The following is a 12,847-nucleotide window of genomic DNA, read 5'->3' as shown; positions in this document are numbered from 1 at the left end:
TAGAAGACCTTAATAAATTAAAATGAATTTCTTTTGATGTTATTGTTTCATGAATGTTTGATCAGAATGAATAGCAGTTTTGCATTAAAGAACTAGAGTAAAGCAATACAATGTACATAGATTTGACAGGAGAAACAGTTTATAGAAAGTGCTCCTTATATTTCTAGCTGCTTTTGAGAGCCAGGGTAGACAGTAGAGAGTTACTATATTTACATCTTCATTTCTAACCTATCACCAGTTTACTAATAATGAAAGTGTATGTGTACCAACTCAGATGCTCTGCCATCATCTGGATGGAATTTTAAATATAAAAAAAATTTGTTATCTCCTTCCAGGTTTCTAAACATGTATCCCTACGACCCTGTTTTCCTCAGTGACACTACCATACCATTCCAGAAAATGCAACAACGTGGGGCAGCAACCACATTTTATCTTCTTTTTATACATCTTAATCATAAGAAGTTATAGAGTTGAGTTGATTGAAGGCCACAAAATAAAAATGAAGTATTAGTCACAGTCTAAAGCTGAGAAAAATTCTCACCTGAAACATTTGATGATGGTGATATAGAACAAATATTACCCAAAGTAATGATAAGAAGTGATAGAGCACTAGAGAGAAAGGCAAAAAAAAGTGGATTCTTGCCTTATATGCTAACACTGAACTGTAAAGTCATTTCTACTTTACATTTGCCTCATCTAACTATCTCTCATAAAATGAGGGAATAGCTACATATAATCTATACATTTGCATACCTCAAACGCCATGAAAGTAAACTGGACTATTAGATAAATGGACAAACAACAGAGCCATCACATTTTTCCACTTTGGTAGCCATTACTGCCAAGAAAGCCTATCCACTATAAACTCCTTTAACAATGAAAATAAACAAATAAAAACTTGTTGAGTTAAATAAATACAAGTCCAGTCCATCATTTCATTTGAATAATACATATTTTTTGAACTTATGTATCTGAATAATTATTACATATTTTTCACATGATATAGTTCCTAATCTGTTACCTTCATCCTTTTATCTTGTATGATTTGGATAGCCTACGCCTCAAATTAGAGTGAAAAAACTTATCTAATGTATATGTACTAGAATTACACTCATATCTTCAGCTTGGGAAAATTCGGTACTAATATCTATAATATGGTTTGGCTCTGAGTCCCCACCCAAATCTTGTTTCTAATTGCATAAATAATCCTCATGTATCCAGAGAGGGTCCTTCTGGGAGGTGATTTGATCATGGGGGTGGTTTCCCCCATGCTGTCTCATGATAGTGAGTTCTCATGAGATCTGATGGTTTAAAAGTGGCACCTCCCACTTTGCTGTCTCTTTCTCTCTCCTGCTGCCATGTAAGATGTGCCTTGCTTCCCCTTTGCCTTCCACCATGATTGCAAGTTTCCTGAGGCTCCCCAACCATGTGGAACTGTGAGTCAATTAAACCTTTTTTCTTTATATATTATCCAGTCTCAGGTAGTTTTTTTAATAGCAGTGTGAAAACAGACTAATCCAACCTAGCACATGAATTGTTATTAAATTGATATCTACATGCTCAAGGGCAGAAGGGATGTAAAAGGACAGCTTGAATGTGCCTTGCTTTATTTTTCCTGGGCTACCTTTGACTGACATCCTGTCTTTGAGAGGTACCTCTGTTGTGTGTTCTCCTCAATCTTTTAAGTGTCATTCTTACACTCTAGAGCAGTGGACTGCAAACTATGGCTTGTGGGACAAATTTGGTGGCTGCTGCCTATTTTGTAAATATGGTTTTATTGGAACACAGCCATGCTGCTTTGTTTACATGTTGTCTATGGCTAATTTTGTGCTACAATGGCAGAGTTGAGTAGCCCATTACACCTAAAATATTTACTACATGGCCCTTTACAGAAAATGTTTGCCAACTGTTGCTCTAGAAGAAAATAACCTGTTACAATTTAAATTCTAATTTTCCACCTCTATATGCATAACACAATCCCCAAGTAACAAATTCACACTCTCACAGACACATACATGATCACAGCTCTTAGCACGAAATTGTAAATAATAACTGCTTTTGACCCTTCGTTTCAATCTGAATCCTACAGAAGATTACAGCTCCCCACTAGTACCCTTTCCTATCATAGCCAAGAGTACAGAGACTTTTCCAAAGGTAGTTGGCAATATGTAATCACATAATAAAAGAACCTAAATCTTTCCCAGAGGAGATTGTCTGCAGCTGCTCCAAATGCCCAGTTTTATTTCATGCTATCAGTGTCTAGATACAGAATTCGTATGTAAGAATCTAGAAGATCCTTTAGGCCATACATCTTGAATAGAACACCCTCAAAGATAGAAAACCAATGGCCAACACCACATATGCATCAATAAATATATGCACGCATATTTAAATGCAAAAATGTCATAAATTATTAGGAATTTCAGGAACACACAAGAAAACACCTCTCAGGCATCAGAGTGAAAAAGACCTAAATACTAAGTTTTAGGATTAACTGCATCAAACATTTAAAGAACAAATATATGTTTATAACTTTTAGGTAATATTATGTAGAGAATCTTTAAACAGTAATACACAGATTGATTTTTGTTGGTCAAGAAAATCATTAACTCAAAATGCCTGCTAAAGTTGGAAGAGCTCTGCTCCCTGCCTTCCTTTGGTTACTTAAAGCAGAAAATACCAGCTCTATGCTTTAACAAATATGTCTGTAGTCCACTCATCAAGAAGAATTTGTATGTAATTATAAAACATAAATTAAACCCAAGAAGCATTTTAATGTGTCATTTCATTATCATTTCTCTGAAATCTTATATAAAGATATAATTTTAGGCTGATAGACTTTTTGAAAATAAAATAGAAAAATAAGAGGTTTATTTCACCTTCACATGGTGTCTTTCTCATGCAGAGTTCAGATTTCCATATTTGTATCCCTTTAAAGGATTTGATATGCAGGAAAAGAAGAAAGGATGATGGTAAACATCTCGTCTTACAGGCCCCTACAGACCATCATATTCAGACTGAACAGTGGCCTAAACTTACCTTTTACTGACGTGTTAGGTGGAGGGCCTTCCATTCGCAAGTTCCACGGAGGGTCCCCCTGGTTAGCAAAGTCCCTCATTTTCAGATAGCTAATTGTAAGTCGAATGATGGATGCCTTGTCAAGCTGGCTGGTGATGGCTGCAGGAAGAGGCAACAACTTGGCCAATTCATAGAACTCAAAGTTTTCTTTTCCCCGGCGGGAGCGAGCAGCATCTCGGGATTTCTCTTTTCTCAATGCTTGTAAACTGAAATCAAAGGAGTGAGAACGTGTGGTTTAGAACATGTGACTCTGTCATCATTCAAATACTGCTTTCTTTCTATTTCCTTTTTTCTCAGCAAAATTCTACCAAAACTATTTTAAAATTAGAGAGTGACAGTAAAATGATGAGTTCCAGAAAATGTCCAGTAAATCCATAAACTCTAACTCTGACCTTACATTTCACAAACTCAAGTCCAATGAGTAAAAATTGTGTTTTACTTGTTAAGGTTTTTTTCCCTCCAATTGTCCATGCATTGAGGTGTATTTATTGTTTCTAAGACCTAACAGCAGGTTTGCAGGTGTGGTTTGATGTTAACAACTATAAGCAATTTATAAGTTGGGCTTACATTCATGTATCTATTTCAAACTAATAATTTTGTTGATTTAACTTTCATCAGTATGGGATCTTAATCAAAATGAACTATTTTGAAACATTGATTTTAATTATAATCTTGGGGAGCAGAAGGTAAACACAAATACAATTCACTCTGACAGAATCAACAAATGATTCCAGTGCTCAATAAAGAGCGCAGCATGTTCCGTTAGATGAAGAAAACATCGTATTTAAAAGGAAGATTTCAATGTAATTTTATAAATGTGCTGATAACTGGTTAAGAGAATATTTCTTTATTAATGGTCATACATTAGTAGATACATTTTCTAAGATACTAGAGAATAAAATATATTGCCCAAAGAAGTCAAACTTTAGGATAATATAAATTTAATGTTGAAAGATAAAGCCCTGTATGAGTTATTAAAATTTATCAACATTATAGACATATTACTTCCCAGAAGAGGCAACAGGTGGGATCCAGCATTTTCCTTTAACTATTCATGTGCATTTCTGTTTGAAGTTTGCTTACATTGCTGAGGGCAGAATCTGGCACAACTGAAGTTGTGTATGAGCATCTGACAGGAGTATTTCACCTACTCTGAATTGCTCTGCTTTGTGCCTGATGAGAAATAAATTAAAAAATCAGACCCCCGTGATAAGTAGCTAGATAATATTTCAGTATGAAGGTATCATTATAATCATTTTATGTATGTATTTTACGGAATTCTGAAAGCACTGTAAATATTTGAGTCCAGCATTCTTTTTTTCATTATGAAATAATAAGAAAGAGAAACGAGGAAGGAAGGCCATAGGAAGAGATCAAAATGGGCTCAGCAGTGAGGCTCCATTCACTTTTAATATACTACGGAGAATAATATTCCTATTATAGGATTCCTGACATTGTTTCCTGGTGGAAACACTGTATTCACTACAGAAATCACACCTGAAATATCTTACTGAGTATCTATGTAATTTAAGCAATGCCGTGATGCTATGGTCAGATACTTGCTAGGCTAATACCCCAACAAGTTTTATGTTTGCTCTATTAATAAAATAGTCTACATTAGCTAACAAATGTCTTTCTCGGAATTAGACAAGTTAATGCTATCATTTTCAGAGTAACAGTGGTCTCAGGTGACAAAACCTTTGTCCCTTGATACATCTCAAGTGATAAAGTCAGGCAGAAACATCACTAATTTACAAGGAAAAGACACGTTATATCACTTATTTCCCAATATCTGGGCCAGCCTCCATTGAATTCTACAAGTGCTCAATTTTAGCTGGTTGAAAGCTATGTAAATGAGAGATGTCTTAGAATCTGACAATGTGTAAGTGTAAGTAGGATCCAGGTTAACACCTTAGGATACAAGAATACCTCACATTCCTCCCTTTACAGAATAAAAGCAATTTATCTAACAACATTTAAGTTATCTGTGCCAAAAGAAACTATGTCTCTCGACATGTTTTCCCTTCCACTTGTACACAGGGGAAGGAGCAGCAGTTCAATTTCAGTGCTTTATTTTTTGTGTGTTCTTGCAATCAAATACTACTTCAAAAGGTGGGCTAAACTTACAAATCTTTTTTGGCTCAGTAAGTGACTATGATGGAGCTCTAGAGCAGGGGTTATGAACCCAAGGGCTTTCAAGGTTCAGGCAGGGAATGTCAGTGAGTGAAGAGGCCTGTTGGGGACTGGGAAGAACTGAAGGACAACTCTGGCCAAGTGGCAGCATAGTTTGAGCTGACGCCGCTTTAGGGAAAGGCATGCCTGGTGTCACCACTTCTAGAGGCCAACATCTGAACTTTTATATGACATTTCCGAATGTTGGTATTTTAACGAATTAAAGCTTTAAAAAATCATGCAAGCCAAATAAAACATGTCGTGGTCAAACATGGATCAGGGACTCATTTTACAATTTAGTAATAGTTTGGAAAGACAATTACAAAAGTAGTTTCAGATGATGTTTTATGTAATTTTCCTTTATTCATGTCACTCAGAATGATCACAAATGTATTTGTTTGTTACCTACTTAATATACCATAATATTTACATCAGCAATTTATTCAACTAAAGCAAAGTAGAGGATTAAGTAATTATTCTGAAATTGATATTAATGTATAGGCTTATCAATAATCTAAGAAAAAAATATATCTTCATATGGAGACAAAGCCTAAGATCGTCATAGAGACCAACTCAATAGGTTATAAAGGATAGATATAGGGAGAGGGCTTTTCTCTATCCATTCAGGGAAGGAGAGTAAGAAAACACTAATGCCTTTGGACATCTTGCCTAACATATCTTCTGAAGTTTTACTACTTTTCTAAAATAGCACTGGTCAGAATTTACTTTACGTATTCCTATCCTACCTCCTTGTTTTCTCTTCTCCACTTTGTCTTTTTCTTTTAACTCCAACACACACGGTGTGTCCCCCTGTTAGAGTCATCTTCTTGTCAGTAATCTTAATAACAAAGGATTTCCATGACTCCCACATCACATCATTATGCAGGGACCATAGTTTAGAAGACTTTCAGAATGATATCACTGTGTCTGTAATAAGTAGTAATTGGTTTTGTGGGCAACAGCAATAATAAAGTACAGTCAAAGGATTATAGAGGTTGTTGAGATGCTGGTATAACAGATGAAGCCAAAGACCTTAAGACAATGACAGTTTAGATTGTGCATTAATCTTTCACCTGCTTTTGTAAAGAAGGGCCTAGTTATAAGCAGTTCTCAAATTGAATTAAGGACTATATTAAAACCCAAAATAAAATTTGTATTTGGACATTTTGTTCTAAACAAAACTATTGTGGTGGTATGTCTAGAATACTAAAGAGATAATAGATTAGCTGTACATGAGTAAAATGTTACACGATTTTATATAATCTGCCATCTAAAATATGATTAGACTTCAGAGCCACAATTAGTTACTCCCTGGGCCTAAACTTCCCATTGCTCTAATGATCGTGCACTTAGATTATGAATAGCAGAAAACAGATTCTTCATTAATCCTCAGCAAATGAAAATTTCAACTCTTTTTGATGGCTACATTATCATCCTCACAAATCATTATTACCATCACCAAAAACAACAAAGTCAATAATTTCAAAAGACACACACACATTTATGTATCTAGATATTATGTGTATTATATGCATTATTGTGTGTGTGCATATATGTGTGTGTGTGTGTGTATATATATATATATGGATTATATAGATATTTAAGGATTCTTAAATGTAGTCCATCGCACCAACCAAAAGGCTAATAACCTAATGCCTATCATTTTGGGTTTTTTTTTTAGATGGAGTCTCACTCTGTCACCCAGGCTAGAGTGCAGTGGTACAATCTCAGCTCACTGCAACCTCCACCTCCCAGGTTCAAGCCATTCTCCTGCCTCAGCCTCACGAGTAACTGGGGCTACAGGCATGCATCACCATGCCAGGCTAATTTTTCATGTTGGCTAGGCTAGTCTCAAACTCCTGACCTCAAGTGATCTGCCCACCTTGGCCTCCCAAAGTGCTAGGATTAAAGGCGTGATCCACCACACCCAGCCTAATGTCTGTAATTTCCTCATATAGGAGAATGGATTGTGAAGCTAGCCAGCCTGGGTATAAATCCTTGTTTTATTACTTACTAATTATTTATATTTGAGATGACTTCTACTGCCTCAGTTTTTCTCATTTGTGAAATAATTCTCTACTTTATCAGGTTGTTGTTAGAGTCAAGTTAAATTAGTTGCTTTTTTATAAGATCTTCACAATGGTGCCTGACACATAATAATGCTGTGTAAGACATGTTAAAGACGTGAACACCTACACTCACTTTGCATTGATTGTTCTTTCCTTCTAATGTTTACAATGTTCATTAATAATTTGCACTCTCTTCTTACCAATACAATTCCTATTCCTTGGTTCTGACATAACACATTTTTCCTTTTATTATAGTCCTCATTTTGCCTATGGTCTACTCATGTATATCATAAGTGTACTTAATGAGTTGTTCCAATAAAAAATATATTTAATTAGTGGATGCTTAAAGATTCATAAATTATTTTTTACAGAGTCATAAGGAGCCATTTTTTTAGTATACTAACAGATAAAAGGTGGCATCCAATTACAGGACAGGCAATTTTGTTAATATTATAAAATGAACATCTAAACAGCTGTTACAAGAACAGATTACTCAAGAAGATTGTGAAAATGCCTATGGAAGGTTTCCAAATGGCAATGATAATTATTAATCAGGAGTATATGTGTACTCCTAGACAAGATGATCTTTCAAAGTATCTTTCAAAAGATCATAAACCTAAAAGTTCTGAAGTCAGGCAAAACCCCAGATCAGGACCATGGAGAGCTCACCCAGGACAAAGTGCCCAGAAGTGGCAAAGCTGGACAGCAGCTGCCTCCTCAACCTCCATTTTAGGGGCAAAGCCAAATCATGAAATTCTTTTCAAGCTAGAAACCAGCAAAATATATCCCCTAAAAAAGTTTAAAAGGGGCATCACCACTATCACAAAGCCAATATTATGAAACTGACCCTGGATTTGCAATCTTTGTGAATCTACCATGAAGCTGGATAAGGGGGTCAACTGTTTACTGGGCCACTTGTCCACAGTGCGAAAAACAGATAGCTTTGGACTTGATGACTTATTTAATTAAAAGAGGTAAGTTATCCTTTGTGGTTGATCAAATTTAGCTTTGAAAAATCGATTACTTCGGTTTCCCACTTCACAGAGATGGTTATAATGATTATGGCAATAATACAGCTGAACATCCACAGAGGACAAGGATTAAAAACAGCCACAGAGTACAGAAGCCAACTTAACCAAATGTCTCTTTTTCTTCAGTCACTTCTTCCTAACCATATTTTAATCAATTTTTAAATAATTTATACTTAAGAAACAGATTCAGATATTGACCTTATTGACGAATCCACAGTATACGTAAAAATTTTTCTCCAAGCTGTAGTTTGAACACCTAAGTCCTTCACGTAAACCTTTAGAATATAATATCTAGTCTTTATAAAAGAACATGGCAGATTTTGATTATCTAACTATAGGGGAAAGGAGAAGTAGGGTCAAAACCATTTTAAATTTTACCTTTGTAAAGTACTTCTAAGGAGCCAGACAGACAAGTTTTTATGGATTTTCCTACTTGTTTTGCTTAGGAGAACCAGGACTACAGACTTCTATTTATCAATTAATCTGGTATGCAGCCTCAAAGGAAGAAGGTCGACCTGTATTAAAAATGCAGCCATCAAAAATTCATCAAAGGCTTCAGCATTTTAACTCATGAACCTTTGAACACCTGCATACTTGTCAGATCTCTGGTCATAGTTAACGGTGAAATCTATAGTTACTCCAGTACCTACACTTGCCCTGACATGAGCCGAATGAGGAGCTTTCCCAGGGAAAAAGTACAGTAAAGATTCTGTAAGCAATGCTTGCCCTTCCGCCATTACTTTTAGTAAAACAGCCCACTCCACATTGACATTACACAGAGCTCAAAGTCAATCAAATCAACCTACTTCAAAGGGAAAAAATTATTCTAGGAGTATTTTTTTTTTTTGGCATGGTTGTACATATCAGCTTTCTCATAAGGTAACTGTAATGTAATTGAGAAATGCGCAAACATTATTATCTGGTAGGATCATGCACAACAAAGCTCACAAATTGAGGTATTTTAATGCTCTCCCAAAAAAGCAATAATTTCAAAAATCTTTAATGTGTTAAAGAAAGCTGCATAGTATGTGCTGGAAGTTAAAACTGGAACCTTCAAGTTCAAGGTAAGAACTCTGCTGCTTAACTAATGCACTGCTCATAGCTGTCATCATTAATTTATGTTAGCCTCTGTAAACATCAAGAGTATAATAGGCCAATTTCACAACTAAATATAGATGCACATTTTGCCCTTATATAAATGGCAGATTGCTGCTGTAGATCATCACTGCAGAAACACGTCAGTAAAGATGCACTGTTTGATGGTCTGATGCTCACACAATATATAAAACCAGTTGTAATGGTTGTTTGGAAGCAAAGTGTAACATAGCAGCAAAATTTCATTTGTTCCACAAACTCAGGATATATTAAGCTTGGCTGACAAAGACTGTTTGATGTGCTAAATCAGTTTGACCTTCATTCTTGCTTTATTTTTCTCATTTAACATATGAAATGACCATTATTTTTCCACATGTAAGAAAATATGAAATTGATTGCTTAAAAGTATGTCAAAAACATCTGCAACTGCTAACATTTGATAAAGTATCAAAATCAAGATGTATACTTACAATTTTTAAACTAAGACATATTCTGATGGGATAATCCTGACCCATTTGACTTGTGGTAAAATAGATCAAAAGAGTAATTAAAGCCATTCAACTGAATGCCTTCCCTCATCTTCAGAAAATGCCTTGTGTATGTTTGAACTTAATAATTAAATTAATTGGTTTTAGCCAATGAGCATTTTCATTCTTAACACTTTAAATAAGAGGATTTAATTCCAGAATGAGTCATTAGAATAGTAATAAAGAAAGCTGAGAGGTTTGCACAGTCCTTTTCAACTGATGTTCACCTTGATTCAAGTAACCCTTGAATGAACCACAGTAAGACCAAACTATTCATTGTATGCTTTGGCGTCTGCCAAAAAACCTCATGAATCAAAGTGTTTTGTTCTTCATTTTCCCCAGAACTTTAAGCTATACAACTGGCAGTTCCATAATAACGGGAAAAAACTGCAGTTTTATCAAGTAATTTCTTTCCACCCAATAAATTGCACTTTACCTTGGAGCAACTTGTATATTTCACACCTTAAATTTCTATTTACCAAATCAGCTAATCACTTCACAATTGAACTCAGAACAAAAAAAAATTATCAATTAAAGCGGTTGAAACTCCTGCAAATTATCATTTAGGAATGAAGTAATTGCTTTCATCAGGGCAGAAAAGCCCGCCAGAACAGAAATGTCACTTTAGATTAGTGTTCTCACTCCTGAAGCTATGGATGACACAGCTGATATAAGACTAAATGCCAAGACCAATCAATTGCTTTTGTGGCTCTGCTCTGAGCTGCTGTAAAAGGGGCCATTTTCTAGGATCTACTCTTCATTATAGTAAATGCTATCTCCTTGGTAACATAATTCCATTTCTCATAAATTCTGTCTGAGAGCATTGTCCTAACAATGGATGTTTGTGGAAAAGAATGCTGTTGGTTTAATGCACAGAATTAAGTGTGAATGGCTGTCAAACTGCTATAGTTTACTAGTTCTTAAACATAAATTGAAGTCTTATACATTAAAAAGAATTCTTGGGGAGAAATGAATGTCCTGAACAAGGATAAAATATTGTATTTGAAGGTTCTGTTCCACTGGTTTACAATTTGGACTATTCTAATATTTACCTGTCCTGTACATTAAATCAATCAGTTCACACCCAGAGATGGATGAACACTTCACGTACTTTCTCAGCAGTGCAGTCTGCAAATGTGAAAACTCAGAAGCAAGTATGGACTCATTAGGTAACTGCGTGTGATTTGTGAATAGCCACAATTCTCTTTCTCTGTGTGTGTGTGTGTGTTTTCATATTCTTTGAGCTGAGAACTTCCTGGAAAGCATCCAGATCTTAATCTGTATTGTTCATCCCCCTCAAGTTACAAGAATCTGGGTTGCAGGCTCCAATTAAAAGGAAATTGAAGAAGCTAATATAGTGAGAAAGCAGCAATTCCCTGCACTGCTCTCTTCAGGTTGGAAGTTTAGAAAGAGATTCAGGATCACGGGTCTTTGCCCGACATGGGATAAAGGCCTTCTCATCCTGGTGAGCACACATGTGTAACTTCCATTAACAGTAACAGGAGTCGTGAGCACACATTGAGAGGAAAGTCCACAGCTAAATGTTTGAAAGGGTCAGAGCATCTCTGCAGAAAGACAAAATGAGAGGGAAATGTGGGTACCCTTTGATGGCAGGACATTTCACTGACCATGCAAAGAGCAACTGCTGGAATTTCTATCACTTCGAAGAACTATAGTACTATTTTTCATAATATCAGTAATAGGGAAGTACACATGTTATTTCTGCTTTAACATATACAGTACCATCAAAGAACATCATGGAACCTAATATAAAGATAAACATGAATATATTTGAATGCTTGCTGTATTTCAGTCAGGGTCCAAGTTTTTCAACATTATCTCATTTGCCAATATCAGCAACGAGCGGGAAAACTAGTAACAGTGACTATGGAAGGTAGTAGTCTATGCTGGATATGACTGATGCTACAAATAGCATTGTTTTCAGTCACTACTGGCAGGGGGAGTACTATATGAGTTTCTTATTTTCCTTCCAACTTTCCACACCCATTCCCCAAAAGTGAGAGTTTTCTCGTTTCAGAGAGGGCTTTCCCTGGATGCTGGACATTCCTGGGCAAACTGGTCCTTGGTCCTCCCATAAGTCTTATTGTCCTCCATCTCACAAGAAAATTAAAACAGAGAGAGAAAAAGTAACTTTCCTAAGGCCAATGATGGTTGGAGATGGCATCTGAACCTTGGCAAGACAACTCAAATCCTTATCCACTGCGCAATATTGGCACTATAGGAATAAAATCCTCATGGTTCCCTTTTCTCTATTATATTTATATGACAATTAAGTCATTGATAAAATTTTATTTAATTTATAATCACCCACATAAATTTCATAATAATTGTTATGAAAACTTAATTCCTTAATGAAATATCCAATAAAACCCCTGTTTTCAGGCTTAAAAACACCTATTCCAATTTGGAGTAGGTAGATTTGATGTTAATTGCTGTAAGTCTCAAACTAAATTGCTTTGGAATTCAAATTCAAATGACCTTTCTAGAGGGAGAATTCATTTTTTCTTTTAATTTTCCTTAAGTGTGATTTCAAACACTTCCAAAAGGAAAACTAAGTGGAAGAAAGCTTTTAAAGACTTTCAAGCTTGATATAACACATTTGGAAGGGAGAAAGCGTGCTTTGACAAGTTTAAAGATTTTTATGTATGAAAAATTTAAGTTATGGTCATGTGAATACTGCAAACATAGAACGTGCTTTTACTTGACCTCAATGAACACACCATTATACTTTATCTGCATTCCTTTGTGAAACAGAGATCACTAAGTAAAATGGTGACACTTTTTAAACACTACAACTGAGAATACAAGTTCATCAGCCTCAAAAGACTGCATACACTTTCCCTAACTAACCTGT

General features: G+C 35.5%; 1 protein-coding gene across 11 annotated transcripts in view; it reads right to left on the bottom strand.

Moving 5' to 3' along the window:
* Positions 1–12,847, bottom strand: part of NPAS3 (neuronal PAS domain protein 3) — an 859,804-nt gene that overhangs the window by 592,707 nt on the left and 254,250 nt on the right. For 7 of the 11 annotated variants that reach the window (XM_064365777.1, XM_021674908.2, XM_021674910.2 and 4 more), the window contains one exon: positions 3,040–3,284. In XM_064365777.1, coding sequence (XP_064221847.1) covers positions 3,040–3,284 — 245 coding nt within the window. Of the gene's footprint in view, positions 1–2,879; positions 2,931–3,039; positions 3,285–12,847 lie in introns of all 11 variants that reach the window. The other 4 variants (XM_021674909.2, XM_064365776.1, XM_021674907.2 and 1 more) reach the window with 1 other exon arrangement.

The sequence above is a fragment of the Aotus nancymaae genome, unplaced genomic scaffold (genome assembly GCF_030222135.1).
Source record: "Aotus nancymaae isolate 86718 unplaced genomic scaffold, 86718_ANA_hifiasm-v0.15.2.pri h1tg000062l, whole genome shotgun sequence".
Lineage (NCBI taxonomy): Eukaryota > Metazoa > Chordata > Mammalia > Primates > Aotidae > Aotus > Aotus nancymaae.
This window is presented reverse-complemented; position numbering and strand designations above follow the sequence as displayed.